Genomic DNA, 15,053 nt, shown 5'->3' on the forward strand with positions numbered 1-15,053 from the left:
GGCGCGGGTCCTGCCCACCCCGCAGGCCGCGCCCCAGAGGTGCGAACAGGGGCGAAAGGGGAACAGCCGTTTCCCTGCCACCCCACTCCCCGGCGGACCACATCCTCCTCCCCGCTTCGCACCCCCAGCACAGGGCTTTCCCTTTGCTGAGTCACCGAGTGAGCCAAGTCGGGGGGCAGCTAGGGTGGGGGAGGACAGGGGACAGAGGGGGGCGCCCTGTGGGCGAGGGGGGCGCCCTGTGGGCGAGGGGAGCTTCAGGCGCTAAGAGTAGGAGCGGGGAAGGAGGCGGAAAGGGCCCGGTTATGTAACCCGGGCTCTCTGCTCTTGGGCAAGCCCAGGGTGGGAGGCCCACACCCGCGGGCTGCCGGATCCGGGGCACTGCTCCCTCCGCCCACCTCTGCCTTGAGCTGCTCGACGCCTCCGCCTCCGTGCACCTGCCCCATCCCCAGCCTGGGCTTCATCCTTTGCACGCGGACGTCCCCTCTCCAGGCCTGGCGGGTGAGGCCTGGAGAAAGAGGGCCTGGAATCTGGTGGGAAAGAAGGGGGACCCGTCTGCCTCGCTCCCTGCTCAAACTCAGCGAGCAGCTCCGAACTGTAGACCGAGCCCTGCTGCCATCGCGCTGGGCACAACCGGCTCAGAGAGAGAAAGGGCAGGACTGAGTCCACAGGGGAGACCTTCCGGAGCGGAACTGCCGGGTCCTGAGCCCGGGTCTCCACGCATTCCCCGCGGTGCGAGTGGAAGCTGATGGGGGACGGGAAAGGGAAGCCACCGGGGCATGGGTGGGCCCGGGCCCTCGAGCGGACGGCTGTAGTCAGGAAGAGGCCCGAGGCCTCAAGGACCCGGCTGATGTCGGCTGAGGGGGTTGGTCTGGTGAGAAAGACCTGAGAGGAAGCTGCTGTGATTCAGAGGAGAGACCAGCTGAGCAGCCCAGGCGTCCGGTTCCTGTCACAGGCCAGAGATTTAGGAAGCGGCATGCAAAGAGCCTGGGCTTGGAGTTGGGGGGGTTCGGGTGCACGTCCCTGAGCTGGGTGGGGGTTGGGAGGAGAGCAGCAGAAAACTGGAGTCCACAGTTGCTTCTCCACCCAGGAGACCGGCCATAGGTTGTAGCTGCAGCATTTCCCTTTCTGCAAGGGTTACATAAGACCACTGCAAGATAAGTCCACATACCTGGGCCCCGGGCCTCCCTCCTCTCAACCCCTCCCTGATGTCTGGCCCCCAGCCCTCATGGGGGTTCCCCTGAGATAAAGGCTGTTCACTTTCTCTGACCACACAATTTCCGCTCGTATGTCTCTCATTTCCTAGGCTGATAAAAATACTGAGCCCTAGAGGCCTTGGCTTCCTCTGACTCCCGGCACCGGGCAGCAGGCATCCTGTCCACCGCAGTGGGGCCGGGCCCAGGGATCCCCAAGGGCTGACTCAGTGCCTGCCGTGCAACTCTGGGGAGGGAGAAGTGTGCAGTCTCCGTCCCCTCAAGCTGAGCCAGGAGCTGGGGCTCAGTGCAGGATGCATCAGGGTCCAGTTTGAGAAGGGTTGGGGAGAGACTGGTGGGATGGAAGAGGGTGGGGTGGGTCTGGGGATTGGTGAGCACAGGTTTGGTTCTTTTTGTTTGTTTGTTTTTTGATACTAGGGATCGAACTCGGGACCTTGTGCTTGCGAGGCAGGCAGTGGGTGGTAAGGACAGGTTTGGGTTAAATTAGAAAAAGAATCCAAGAGGGAGTCTGTTCAGTGCAGGTCAGCGAAGCATCCCATAGCCCAAAGACACACTGGAGCCCTGGTTCACGTTTGTGACCCACCAGGGGACAGACCGTAGCTCGAGGGCTGGTTGAAGACATGCTGACCACAGGGCGCGCTGGACACGGGAGGCAGCTCCCGGGAGGGACAGTCGTGAGCAGGCTTGGCAAACAGGCAGCATCTGGAGGGGCGAGGTGGAGGAAAGGCTTGGAGGGTAGACCTTGAGCAGAGCTGGGAAGTCAGAAGATGGGGCGTGTGCAGGCCGAGCTAGCCCTGGGGTGAGGGGAGCAGGTGAGAGAGCACTCGGTGAAGAAAGGGCCACAGAATGCCGAGGTTGGGGTTTATCCTGTGGCAGCCCAGGGCCACCTGGAGAGAGAGTCAGAGAGAAGAAGGCACAGCCAGGTGCAGTTGCCTGCCTCGTGTTACAGCCCTTTGCCTGCCCTCGGCAGCCCTGCCACCGGGGGCTCAGGACAGGGTGCCCCAAAGTGCTGTGCCTCGGCGCGCCGGGGGCTTTGCCATTAGGAGACAGAGGCCCAAGAAGAGCCTCCCTCTGAGCTCCTCTTGTCCACCTGGCTTCCTCGACCTTACTCCTCCAAAGCAAGGCACAGAAACCAGAACTCCTCTTCCTCAAAGCCATGAAAACTAAAACTCCTCTTTCACCAAGCCCACCACAAAACCTAGAAGTGCTCTGACCTCCCTCCCTACCTTTTCCCGTAAGAGCTGGCCGGGATGTAATTCTTTGCTAGCAAGTAGGTCACAGAACTCATTCCAGAGAGTTCTGCCCCATACCCCAGGAAGGAATGCCACACTGAGAGGAAGCTGCCCAGGCCTTGGCGGGTCTTCCCGCTCAGTCTGTCCACTAGCTAATCATACCCTGTTCATCTAATCACACGTGGACATGCCTCTCCATTCTTCATCAAATCTAAGCATAAAAATGGACAGTTTTGCTGGGTGTGGTGGTGCACACCTGGAATCCCAGCTACTCTGGAGGCTAAGGCAGGAAGATCACAAGTTCAAGGCCAGCCTGGGCCTGGGCAACTTAGCAAGACACTGTCTCAAAATTTTAAAAATAAAAATAAAAATGGGCTTGGAAGGTCGGGTGTGGGGGCACAGGCCTGTGATCCCAGCACTCAGGAGGCTGAGGCAGGAGGATCACTTCGAGTTCAAGGCCAGCCTGGGCTGCACAGTGAGCTCAAGGCTGGTCAGAGCTACATAGTGAGACCCTGTCTCAAAACAACAGAAAAAGGAGACCAGGATTTAGCTCAATGGTTCCACCGCCTACCTCAAAAGCACAAGGGCCCAAATTCGATCCCTGGTACCAAAAAAAAAAGGGAAAGAGGCTTGGAATGTAGTTAAATGCCCAAAGACCAGGCTACAGTACTTAAAAAAAAAAAGTTTTCCCTGGTCTTTGGGTCTTCATTTCTGAACACTCCTCTGCCACATAAAACTTTGACTAAATAAGTTAGTTATGGTTTTCTCTTCTGAATTTGTCTTTTGCTACAGGAGTGTGGGCCATGACCTTCATGAGGGACAAGGAAAGGGATTACGCCTTTCTGCCCCTACACTGTCAACATCTGTTCAGATGAGAAAACAAGACACGCGGTAACCTGCTTAAGGCCACAGCAATTACCATAAACTCGTCTGACTCGGACTCGTGTACTTTCTACTCAAGTCCCAGTATGGGGCCCGGGATTTAGCTCAGTGGTTCCACCTCCTGCCTTGCAAGTGCAGGGTCCTGAGTTTGATCCCTGGTACCAAAAAAAAAAACCCAAACAAACCAAATTATCAAGACCCAGTAACCCCAATGTTGTTAAAGAAGGGAACAGATTTTATCAACTTTGAGGCAATGCAAAGCCATGACCTGTGACTGGCGATGTAATAGAGAAAGAGAAGTCTTAGATAACTCCAAGATCTGGAACTAGAGGATTGGAAAGGTAGTGCTGCCCTGAACCAGGGGGGCAAGGCATAGATGGTGAGAAGGATGTGAATTCAACCAGTAAATGGGTACTAAGCCCCTATTAGCGCAGAGCACTGCTAGACAATGGGTATAGATGGAGAAGCCTCTGTCATAGAACTTGCAGCCTAGTGACACAAACATCATACAAGTAGCAAAAACAAATGTCAGTTAACAGCTACAGATACGATGGAGCTGCACCTCCTAGAGTGAGCAAGAGCTCAGGGCAGGCCTGCTGGGTTGGAGGGAGCGGGCCACGCGGGAATTTCTGTCAAGCACAGCTGGAGCCCCAGTCTGGGCAAACTCCCTCCTCAGGAGAGACCGAGACTTCATGAGGACGGAACCGTCAGGAGAGACGATGGAGACCAGCACTCGGGGAGCAAGGGGGAGAAACTAGTACAGGAGGGGTGGGGAGCAGACCTGCAAGTAGAGCAGGGCCGAGGGCTGCAAGCGAAGACTGGGTGGCTGTGTCTGGGGCCGCCAAGAGGTCTGAGGAGCCAGGCACAGCTGTGCACGCTTCCCAGCCCAGCCATTGGGAGGCTGAGACAGGAGGATTGTAAGTTTGAAGCCAACCAGGGCAACTTAGTGAGATCCTGTCAAAAAGTAGGGAGGGACTAGCGATATAACTTAGCACTCCTGAGGTTCAATTTCCCAGTACTGAAAAAGATAAGAGGTCTGATAGGTGAAGGTTGAAAGGACCTTCCGGTTTAGGAACTAGACGATTACAAAATTTGAGAGACAGTTTCCGTTTAACAGAGGGACAGAAATCACTGTGCACAGGTTGAGGAATGGGGGGGGGGGTCAAGGAGGAGGCAGCGTAGTGAGCACAGAAGGCAACTAAGAATCAGCCCTGAGTTCTGCCCCCGAAGCGGGCAGATGAGGAGAATTCTACCAGTTCCTGAAAAGGGTCGGCCAAGGGGTCGCACGTCTTGAGCCATCACGGGGAGGTGAGCAATGAGTAGACTTCCAGGGGAGACAGGTGCAGGCAGGGTTTGGGGGTCCATTTTCGAGAAATGAATGGAATATATTTGTAAAATGAAAGGACAGTAAGTGAGAAAAAGATACTGAAAAAAAAAATATATATATATATATATACATACACCCCTTTTTTGGGAGACAGGGTCTCACTATGTGTTCAGGCTGGCCTTGAACTTGTGGCGACCCTCCTGGCTCAGCCTCCTGAGTGTGCCACTATGCCAGGCTTTAAAAATATTTTGTACTGGAGGAGATTATACTAAAGAAAAAGGAAATGGGATAAAGAGTAAAGATTAAAGGATCAGTAAAGACTACCAAGTGGAGGATTGAGCAGAAAGGAAGGACCCGGGTGCGGTGGCGCACACCTGTGATCGCAGCCCTCGGGAGGCTGAGGCAGGAGGATCTCAAGTTCAAGGCCAGCCTGGCCAATTAGGGAGACCCTGTCTCCATAAAAGGACTGGGAATGTAGCTCAGTGCAAAGGCCCTGGGTTAATCCCCAGGACCCAAACAAAACCAGACAGAGCATAACATTCGTCAGATCTGCATGGTTTTGAAATCATTAAAGATGGTGGTCGGGGATGAGAGATGCAGAAAAACCGAGCTGGATGTGCACGTTAAGATGCTGCCCTGCCGGAGAAAACTGTTGTGGAGACAGGAAGAGGGTGGCAGATGCAAAAGCATAGGAGGGAGGAGAGAGGAGCAGTGGTGCAGGGGGAGAGGAGAGAGCGCTGACCTCTCCCTCTGCTCCTTCTCCCAGTCTGGGGCGGGAGGAAAGGCGGCCTTCCCCCAGAGAGAGCAGCTGCATCATTCGGGAAAAACCGGGTTTCCCAGGTTTCACAGTCCCCGAGGGGGAGCGGCTCCTGAAGATGAGGAGGATTTGAATCTATGAGGAGTTCCCTAGAACGCTCACTGGGACAGATTGCAGGAAGGGTCCTTGTGGGGCACAGAACTGAATCCAGGGAGGTTAAATCCCACTGAGGATTCAGGAGAGCAAGACGGCTCGGAGGGTTTCGTTTCTGGGAGCAGGAGGCTGCTGCTTCTGGACCCCGGGAAGGAAGATGCATCGCGGGAGAAATGCAGAAGCGGAAGATGAGGTTTCTCCTCCAGTTTCTGGCTTTAATGCCAGCTTCACACAGACAGCTCCCAAAGCCTGGGCCCGGCTGACATCTTGCAATTCTAACATTTAGACTTACATCCACGACCGAGCTGCGGGTTCTCCCTTCCTCTCAGAGTCCCGCCTCGTCCCTCCTGCAGCCCCGTCAGTTCCCCCAGATGCCTCTAGTCAGTGCTTCCTCTGCGCCCCTCTTCTCTTCAGCACGACTCTGACTGCTTCCCAACAGGTGTCCCTGCTTTTGCTGCTGAATCCTACAGCTAATGGAAACACACGCACACACGCACACACACATGCACACTAACGCCCTCAACCTCCCTTGGTTGAATAAAAACTGAGATTCGCCCCCTCACATGGCCCTGCACTATCTAGCTCCTGCCCTGTTCCACCCTTGTCTCCTACCCTCTTTCTGTGGCAGCCAGCTGCCCTTTCTGTTCTCCAGTGCCCCGCTGTGGCTGTGCACACCCTGGCCTGCCTTTGCATACATCGCTCTTCCTTTGGCCTGCAATGCTTTGCTCCCTGACTCTCACCTGGTCACTCGTTCTGCCCCCTGGATCTCAGCCGCAATTCCCCTTGACCTCTCAGAACTTTACTGACTGGTGTCTAACAGTCGACGCTGCCACTCTGCACGCCGCCCTATGTCATTCCTCAAGCCACTACTTGCTAACTTCTTCAGTTTTTGTTTTGTTTGGTACTGGGGATCGAACTCAGGACCTTGCACTTGCGAGGCAGCAGAACCACTGAGCTAAATCCCCAGCCCTTTCTTCCCCAGTTTGTGTTGGTTTGTGTCGTGCTATGATGGGATTGAACCCAGGACCTCCCAGGTGCGAGGCAAGCACTCCGCCCCTGAGCTCAGCCCCGACTCCGGTTCATTTCTTCTCTGCTTGGCCTCACTGGAATACGCGCTGCAGAAGTGAGCTCCTTGCCGCGCTTGTTTGCCCCTCTGTCCCTGCTGCCTGTCACCAGCCCGGCATGCAGCAGGTGCTCCCTAAGTAGTGGGACGATGGATGAACACGGATTTAAAGCAGCACACAGTTCAGCTGTAGGTTCGCGGCTGAGACAGCTTGCATTTAGAGTCTGATTCAAGTTTGGGGTTAGGAATGGGGATCAGTGGGTTTCAAGATTAACCCCAGAAACAGGATTGGTTTGGTCTAGAGTATACCTTTTTATTTGGGGGATTTATTGATTGGCTATATTTAGATTTGAGGTTGGGGTTACCATTGGGGTTGAGTTTGAGTTATGATTTGGGCTGAGGTTAAATCCGGATCAAGTTTGAGGCTAATGTTGTTGTGGCCTCAGTCAGGGCCCTGCAGATTTCACTGGTTTCCCTACAGAGACCACTGTAGAAACTGTGTCTCCCTGAGTTCGGTACAAGACCCTGGCCCTCAGCCCTCCCACTCGGGGAAAGCCCCAGACCAACTGCCGCCTCCACGCACGAAACTGAATTTCACACAACCCTGAAACTGAGATTGAAACCCAGATCCACTCATCTCGGAGCGCCCTAGAGCACATGGCAGACTCCCGTGACACTGAGGCCCAGCGCAGGGCTCGCCCTTCCTTCCTCTCTGGCTCTCCTGTCTCCCCGAGTCACTGCCTTCCCCTTTCTGTCCCCCGGGGTCCCATTCTCCTCTGACCTCAGTGCCCTCTTTTTCTCTCTGCCTCGTCCTTCACTGCAGTGCTGTTCTCTGCTGTGCAGTGGCTTCACCAGGGTCTTTCCATCCATCCGCTCACATGATGAGAGAGGAAGCGAAGCAGCAGAAAGAAAGGAAGACCCTCAGGGAAGAGGAATACAGAGACAAGGAAAGGAACAGCGGCCAAAAGGGAAACTAAAAGTGACAAAGCGGGGACAGTGAGAATAGAAAGCAAATGAGCCGGGCGTGGCAGCGCAGGCCTGCGATCTGAGCACTTGGGAGGCTGAGGCAGGAGGAGCGCCACCAGTTCGAGGCCAGCCTGGGCTGCATAGCGAGACCCTGTCTCTACCCCCTCATAAGAAGGCAAGATCCAAGTCAAGAAATTTGAGCGGCATTTTCGCTTTTTTCCATTACATCTGGACAGCCACCGAGACCTATAGATTTTGCCCAGAAGCACACTTGCCCCCATTCTCCTGCTGCTGCTCCAGAAGTACACAGCCCTGCCATCTGCTTGCTGGTTGTTATTAAATCCTCCTTCCTGTCTCTGTGCTTGGGCTTTCCCCTCCTGCTCCCTAAGAGCCACAGCCCATCCATTCTTTTCTCTTTTTTTGGTATATTTGTTTATTTATTTAGCGATACTGGGGATTGAACCCGAGGCCTTTGCACTGACCGCATGGACATCCCCAGCCCTTTAAAAAAAAAAGCCACTCAGTGTTCTAACAGTCCAGTCTGAGTGGGTTCCTCTCTCACTTAATTTTTTTCTTCTCCTTCTTTTTCTTTCTTTTTTCCTCAGTGATGGAGAAGAAACCCAGAGTCTCATATGTGCTAGACAAGCGCTCTTCCCACCAGCTACATCCTGGCCCTCCCTAGAGTACCCGTGGCGCTGCACACACGCAGAATGGAGTTCATGCTTCTTTTCTTGGCCTAAACCCTCCAGTCACTCTCTCAGCTTCAGAGCCTCCACCTCTTCCGCGCATGCCTGCTGCACACTGGGACGCCCAGGTCCGGCCCTTTCGTTTTGTTTTGTTTTTGGTACCGGGGATCGAACTCGGGTCCTTGCGCTTGCACAGCAGCTGGCGAAACCACTGAGCTACATCCTGGCCCAAGTCAGACCCTTTCTCACCTCTGGCTTTACACGCATTCCTTCCTCCACCCGAACCCCTCCTGCCCCCACTGTGAAGGCCAGGCCTTCCGCACTTGCCTGTGGGTGTCCAGGAGCCCCGGTCAAGGACCCAGCGAGCTCTCCCTTTTCGTCCACCAAGCACTCGTGCTCAGTGAGTGTTTGTGGGGTACAAGGAATGCTGGACAGGAGGGCTGAGACCTGCAGGACTCAGAACAGCGCCCTCCAAGGAGTGGCCCCTTGGCATCCGGGTATGTTGGATTAAAGCACTTGGGAGGCCTCAGAAGCAGCTTCCGAACCCAGGTCTCTCTGATCTTCTCCTGCCCTCCTGTCTCTTGCCCCTTTTTCTCTCCCAAAGCAAGCTCTATAGGAACTAGAATTCCTCTTCCCCGAGACAGCTCCTACAAACTGCAGCATAGAAATAATACTGAATAAAACCTCGAAGTATTACTGCAACACCCATTCCACCCCACACCTTCCCATGGAACAGCTGGCCATAAAGAAATCCTCGCTGATCTACCTCGTCTGAGAGCAGGGCTAAGACCCCCTATCCAGAGGGATCTTGCAGCATGCCCAGAAGGAAAAAAATGCCACGTAGACAGGCTACAAAGAAGCTGAACAGATGGGCTCGGCTGATTTTTCCCACTAACTCCACTGGGTCAGGCCCTGGTTGTCTCATCACATTTCTACACATCCTTTCATTCTTCATCTAGTGTGAACATACAGTGGACAGTGTTCCTTCGGTCTTCGGGCCTTTATTTCTGCTTTGTTTTGCTTGTTTGTTCTGAAACAGTTTCAATATCTAGCCCAGGCTGGACTCAAGCTTGTGGTCTTCCTGTCTCAGCCTCCCAAGTGCTGGAATTTCAGAAATGCACCACCAGGCTGTCTTGAGTCTTCATTTCTGAAGTCTCCTCTGTTACATAAAATTTTGATTAGGGCGGGGATTTAGTTCAGTGGTTTCGCCGCCTGCTGCACAAGCCTAAGGACCCGAGTTCAATCCCCAGTACCAAAAAACCCACAAAACTTTGATTAAATAAATTTTTTGTTTTTCTCTTGTTAACTTGTCTTTTATAGGAGTGTGGGCTGTGCTTCTTATGAGGGATGAGGAAAGGAACCATATTGTCTGGCCCCTACAGAATAAAAAGAATTAATAAAACTAGTAAAACATGGCAGGAGGGCTGGGGATTTAGCTCAGTGGTTCCACCGCCTGCCCTGCAAGCACAAGGACCAGAGTTTGATCCTCGGTACCAAAAAAAAAAAAAAAACATGGCAGGCAAAATTACAAGACCTCAAATAGAGGAGAAAAAGAGGATGAATAGCTTATGCACACCCAGAACATTATCTGCATGTCACAGGACACCAAAACTCTTAAGGAACCTTGTTCTGAGAATAACAGTGTGCCCAGTGGGCAGGGGAGGGATTTAGACTCTGCACCACTAGTCCCAGCATCTCTGCAACCCTCCAAGTGGAATCAAAACAGCAATGACAGCTGTGCTATTATTTGAAGTAGCCAGCCGGTATTATGGCATCTAGATCTTATAAAAAGTGAATAAAATCATGTTTAGAAACTTTGCTTTTTTAGGGCCAGGGATTTAGCTCAGTGGTGCCACGCCTGTCTCACAAGCACGAGGTCTGGAGCTTGGTCCCCGGTACCAAAAAAAACCAACTTTGTGTTTTGGGGCCGGGGATGTAGCTCAGCAGAGCTACGCCTACCTGGCAAGTGCAAGGACCTGAGTTCAATTCCCAGTACCAAAAGAAACTTTGCTTTTTTAAAACCTGTAACTTAGAAGCTAAGTGAAAACTGACTGATGTCAAAGAATGTTCATATCAATGTTTTTCACATCAACCAAAATTAGAAGCCAACCAAATGTCTACCCACCAATGTAAGAATGATGGAAGAGAATATTATATCACAATAAAAAGTCTGCTGATACAGGCAACCATGGGGATGATCTCACAAATATAATGTTGAGGGGGAAAAAAAGCCAAACACAAACAGGTGCATATTGTATGATTTCATTTATATGAAACTGAAAAGCAGGAAGAGCTAATCCTTGTCGATAGCAGTCAGGGAGAACTTGGTTGTCTTTGGAGGGTGTTGACTGGAGGGGCCACCAGGGAACCTTCTGGGGACCCAAAGATGTGTGGAAATGGGTAGCACTACATGGTCACAGAGATGGACACATCCATCGGCTACGCCCCTCAGCAGGCCGTGCTCAGTGAGCTGAGTTGCACACTGATAAAGGAGAAACATCTGGGGGTGTGGCTCAGTGGTCAGGCGCATGCTCAACATGTGCAAGGCCCTGGTTCAATCCCTAATGCCAAAAAACATGGAGGGGAGGCCTGGGGATTTAGCTCAGTGGTTTCGCCCCCTGCTGCACAAGCGCAAGGAACCAGGTTCAATCCCTGGTACCAAAAAAACAACAACAAAGAAAAGAAGATGGAGGGGAAGGAAAAATAATCCTGAATGATTTTATTTTTATTTTTTGTGGTGCTGAAGGTTGAACCTAGCGCCTCTCGCTGCCATTGAGCTGCACCTCCAGCCCCCAAAGTAGTGTGCCGGTTCTCCAAACGCAATTTCAAGGCAAGGCCCTTGGCTGGCTCCACTTCGCTGGGTCACTCCTCTTAGGGCCCTCCTGTGTGGAATTCCGAAGCTCCCCTGTGGAGAATATTGGGAGCCTGGAGTGTGAATTTGGGGTTGTAACAGTCTGATCTGTGTATCAGAGGCCGATTAGTCCTCCAATCTGCATCAAGTGGTAAAGGAAGACAGACAGACACAATTCCAAAGTACATGGCGGGGTGGGAGGTCAATACCAGAGTGGGGAAAGACAGACACTCCGAGCTAGCCACTATTTATTGAGTGCACACGATAATCGGAAGGAGCATCAGCCGTGTTGATGAGCATCTTAGGTTGCTGAGGAGGTGAGGTGAGCAAAGCATTCTTACAAGAGTAGGTGACATGAGATAGCAGGCTAATGAGGAGTGGATCCTTTCCTCAGGAGAAACTTTTCTCTCTCTTTTTTTTATTACCACTTGGTTCTCAAAGACCCAGGATGTCTTCAGCTGATATAATCTTGCCCTGGAGCATCACAGCATGCAGAGACCATTGAGGCACCCCGCTGTGGCTGGAGGCACACGGAGTTGTCTCTGCCTGCCATAGCTGGCTCGCGGGCAAGGAGACATTGGGCCTGAGACAGCCCTAACCACAATTTAATTATGAAATGGTTTTCCCCCCAAAATTATATAGCATGGCTGTCGACACAGTTGGGCCACAGGGCGGATGGCATCCTTCAGGGATGGGGTGAGCCCTTCGTGTACGCGAGTACATGTGTCATCCCTGGTTGAGGGGACCAAGAACCGTCTGCCAAGCCTCGACAGTCTGCAGAGGGAAGGGGCTCCGGGAATGTTTTCACCAGGGCAGCGGGTGCACATCCAGGAGCTGTACCTGCAGATCTGCAGCCCGCCAGATGACCTGAAAAGCACACACAAGGCCGGCGGTACAGGAGAAGGAAATGGGCAGAGAGAAGCCTGCAGTCAGCCAAGGGCGCAGAGCTGTTATAAATGAGCGCTCTTCAGGGAACTGCGCTTTCAGCCCACAGCCCAGCTGCTCCCCAGTAGCTCCCTGAATTGCCTGTCCCTTCTCTGGAACTCCTAGGCCTGACCTCACTCCTGGCTGTCCCGGCCCACGGTGCCTCTGAGCCCACTCCCTTTCCCAGAACTCAGTTGCCTGAGCCCCCAGGCTGCGGTTCTCTCCTAGGCCTCAGCCTTTCCTGCCTTCGACTGAAACAGCAGCATCTTCTAAGCCCTGGGGGCTTCCCCAGGCCCCAGCCCCGACCTAGAACCCGCCCGCCGCCTGCCTCGCTGCCACTGCCGCTTCCTCTATAAAGGGACCCAAGCGTCCCTCTGGGCCCAGGGGCCCTGCAGAGCAGGTGAGAATCTCCTGCCCATCTCCCTGCCTGCCTCGAATCTCGGTCCTGCGCGCCTGCCCCTCCACCTGGGCCCAGCCCCTCCTGCTCCTCTGGCCCGGATCCCTGCCTGCCTCTGCCTGGGCCCTGGTATGTTTGGTTTTGGTTTGTTCCCCAGCGGTACCTCTTCACTTGTCAGCCTCTCTGTCCCTGTTGCAGGCCCTCTGATCCTGTGGTATCCCTCTCTGCTCCCTCCTGTCTCTCTCTTCCTGCCTCCCCAACACACCTTGGCCTCCCTGCCTGCGTCTCTGCCTGGCCCTTCTCTGTTTTGAGCCCCATCTGCCAGGGTGGTTGGTGGAGGTCTGTCTTCCGCTGTGCGCCCCGCCCCACACGCCCTCTCTCTCCCCGCAGTCTCTCTCCCCATGTCACCACCTGGACGTCTCCACCTCCCGAGGGTGCGTGGCGCCCCCCTCCTCTTCCTCCTGGGGCTGCTGCTGGCCCTGCTGCCGCCTGGGGCCCAGGTGAGGCAGTAGAGCAATGGGGCTGCTGGGGGGACCAGCCCCACCCGGACCCCTGGGGACTTGGCCACTCTCTTCCGCCCTAGGGACTCCCTGGCACTGGCCTCCCGCCCTCAGCTGCCCGGATGGTCAACCAACCCTCCTACGGCCCCCTCAAACCTGCTGCTCACCTCATTGGTAAATGTGCACCAGACCTCCCCAGCTCTCCTCTAGCCCCCACCCAGGGACCCAAGTGCCCCCCACTTCCCTACCCCAACGCAGAGGCAGCCCACCCCCACCCCATTCCACCACCCGGGGGTGGAGACCTCTGACCCAGACCCTTGACCCCCCAACCCCTGTGCTCTTCCCAGGAGACTCCGGCACACGGGACTCGCTGCGCTGGAGAGTGGGCAGGGACATGGCCTTCCTCCGTGGCTTCTCTTTCAGCAACGATTCTCTCCTGATCCCCGCCAGTGGCCTCTACTTTGTCTACTCCCAGGTGGTCTTCTCTGGGCTGAGCTGCTCTCTCACGTCCACGCCCAACTATCTCTACCTGACCCACGAGGTCAGGCTCCTCACCTCTCAGTACGGCTCCCCTCTGACTCTGCTCAGCACCCAGAAGTCCCAGAAGTCTGTCTGCCCAGGGCCACAGGACCCCTGGGTGCGCTCCATGTACCAGGGAGCTGTGTTTCTGCTCAGACAGGGGGACCGGCTGTTCACCTACACAGAGGGCATCCACCACCTGCTCTTAAGCCCCAGTACTGTCTTCTTTGGAGCTTTTGCTGTGTAGAACTTGGAAAATTCCAAAAAGGAAATAATTTTTGGTTTCAAGTCCTTCTCACCACTTGGCCTCCATTCTGACCATTTCAAGGGTCACCACCACCTCTCCTTTGCCCGTCCCAACAGTCTCGAGTCTCCCCGACTCAAGCCACCTGGAGCTTTTACAGCAGGAATTCCAGGCCCTCCCGGGGACCACACCTCCCAGAACATCTGGGTGCCCTGCTGAGAATCCAGAGGGGAGCTTTTGTCTGCCCAGCTGGTCTAGGTGGGGCCTGGACCTGCCATGGAGGAGGAGCAGGCATGGGGATGCTTGGCTGAGGGCTGGAGTCAGGGAAGGGGGACTATTTATGAAGGGAAGTTCTAAGTTATTTATTTATGGAGCATAGAGAGAGGCCCCAGAGTCAAAGACTGAGAAGGCCATCCGCGCCCAGAGAGAGTGAGAACTAGGTCTGAGGGCCGGGGGCTCTAGAAGGAAGCAGAAGGCTCTGAGAGTCAGCCACTGCTTCACTCAACACCACAAGGAGCCATCTGCGCCCCGGATGAAGCCCAATAAACCGCTTCTCTCTGAAACACTGTCTGCTGTGACTGTCTGTCTGGGGCGGGAGAGAATTTTCCAAGTCTCTAAGGAACGGAGGGGCTGTGGGGAGAACAAGGATCTAAGGGGCCCGAGGAGCTGATACAGGGCCAACTCAGAGCCCAGGCAGCCTGACTGCTGCAGGGACAGGATGGGAGGCAAAGGGGAAATGGGGCTAAGGCCTCGGCTAGCTATGGCCACATGTGCAGACTGTGGGTGAGGGGGGTTCCAAGGGGCTTCAGGGCAGATGCGTCCCCAAAGAAGGGTGAAGAGTGGCGGTGTACAAAGCACTCCGGAAGACACAGGCCCCTGAGACGCCTCCAGAGCCACAGGGTATGGGACACGGTGTCTGTCTGAGGAAGCATGGCCCTATGACAGGGCCCTGAGAAGCGGTGGCTTCATGAAAACAACAGGGCCCTCAGAGTTCCTTGGAAGCCAAGACTGAAAGCAGCAGTGTGAGGCCCAGGTCAAAATGAAAGCAGAAGGCTGGCCCCGTGGGTCCCTGAATCTCCAGGGCTGATTTCACTCCCTCTGGGGCTGTCCCAGGCTTCTCCCCTCAGCCTGCCAGAGGCCCCGAGTATGCTGCCAGTCACAGGCTGCCCTGTCCCCAGCTCCTGCCCCGGGGACCCAGCTAGGGCCTGCCTCCCCGCCCTGTGGTCTCCCCTCAAAGACGCCACTTTCTGATGCCCTTCCCCTATTATCCTCCTGTGAGTCCTGTCTGGAAATCAGAGGGAAGCAGAACACAGACCTGGTACCCCAAAGAAGCAGAGAGTC

At 54.6% G+C, this 15,053-nt stretch overlaps 1 protein-coding gene across 1 annotated transcript; it reads left to right on the top strand.

Moving 5' to 3' along the window:
• Positions 1-12,848: 12,848 nt before the first annotated feature.
• Positions 12,849-13,897, top strand: Lta (lymphotoxin alpha). Its single transcript, XM_004847018.3, has 3 exons — positions 12,849-12,949; positions 13,033-13,123; positions 13,297-13,897. The coding sequence occupies exons 1-3, from the start codon at positions 12,851-12,853 to the stop codon at positions 13,713-13,715; spliced, it is 609 nt and encodes a 202-aa protein (XP_004847075.1). The 5' UTR covers positions 12,849-12,850; the 3' UTR covers positions 13,716-13,897.
• The last annotated feature ends 1,156 nt before the right edge of the window (positions 13,898-15,053 follow it).

Source organism: Heterocephalus glaber, unplaced genomic scaffold (assembly GCF_053883595.1).
Source record: "Heterocephalus glaber isolate CG9 unplaced genomic scaffold, H.glaber_assembly_v1.0 deba00001141, whole genome shotgun sequence".
Taxonomy (NCBI): domain Eukaryota; kingdom Metazoa; phylum Chordata; class Mammalia; order Rodentia; family Bathyergidae; genus Heterocephalus; species Heterocephalus glaber.

Coding starts and splice junctions, on each gene's coding strand:
- Lta (XM_004847018.3), top strand. CDS start 12,851: ATGTCACCACCTGGACGTCTCCACCTCCCGAGGGTGCGTGGCGCCCCC. Junction 12,950..13,032: donor TGCTGCCGCCTGGGGCCCAG/GTGAGGCAGTAG, acceptor CTTCCGCCCTAG/GGACTCCCTGGCACTGGCCT. Junction 13,124..13,296: donor ACCTGCTGCTCACCTCATTG/GTAAATGTGCAC, acceptor TGCTCTTCCCAG/GAGACTCCGGCACACGGGAC.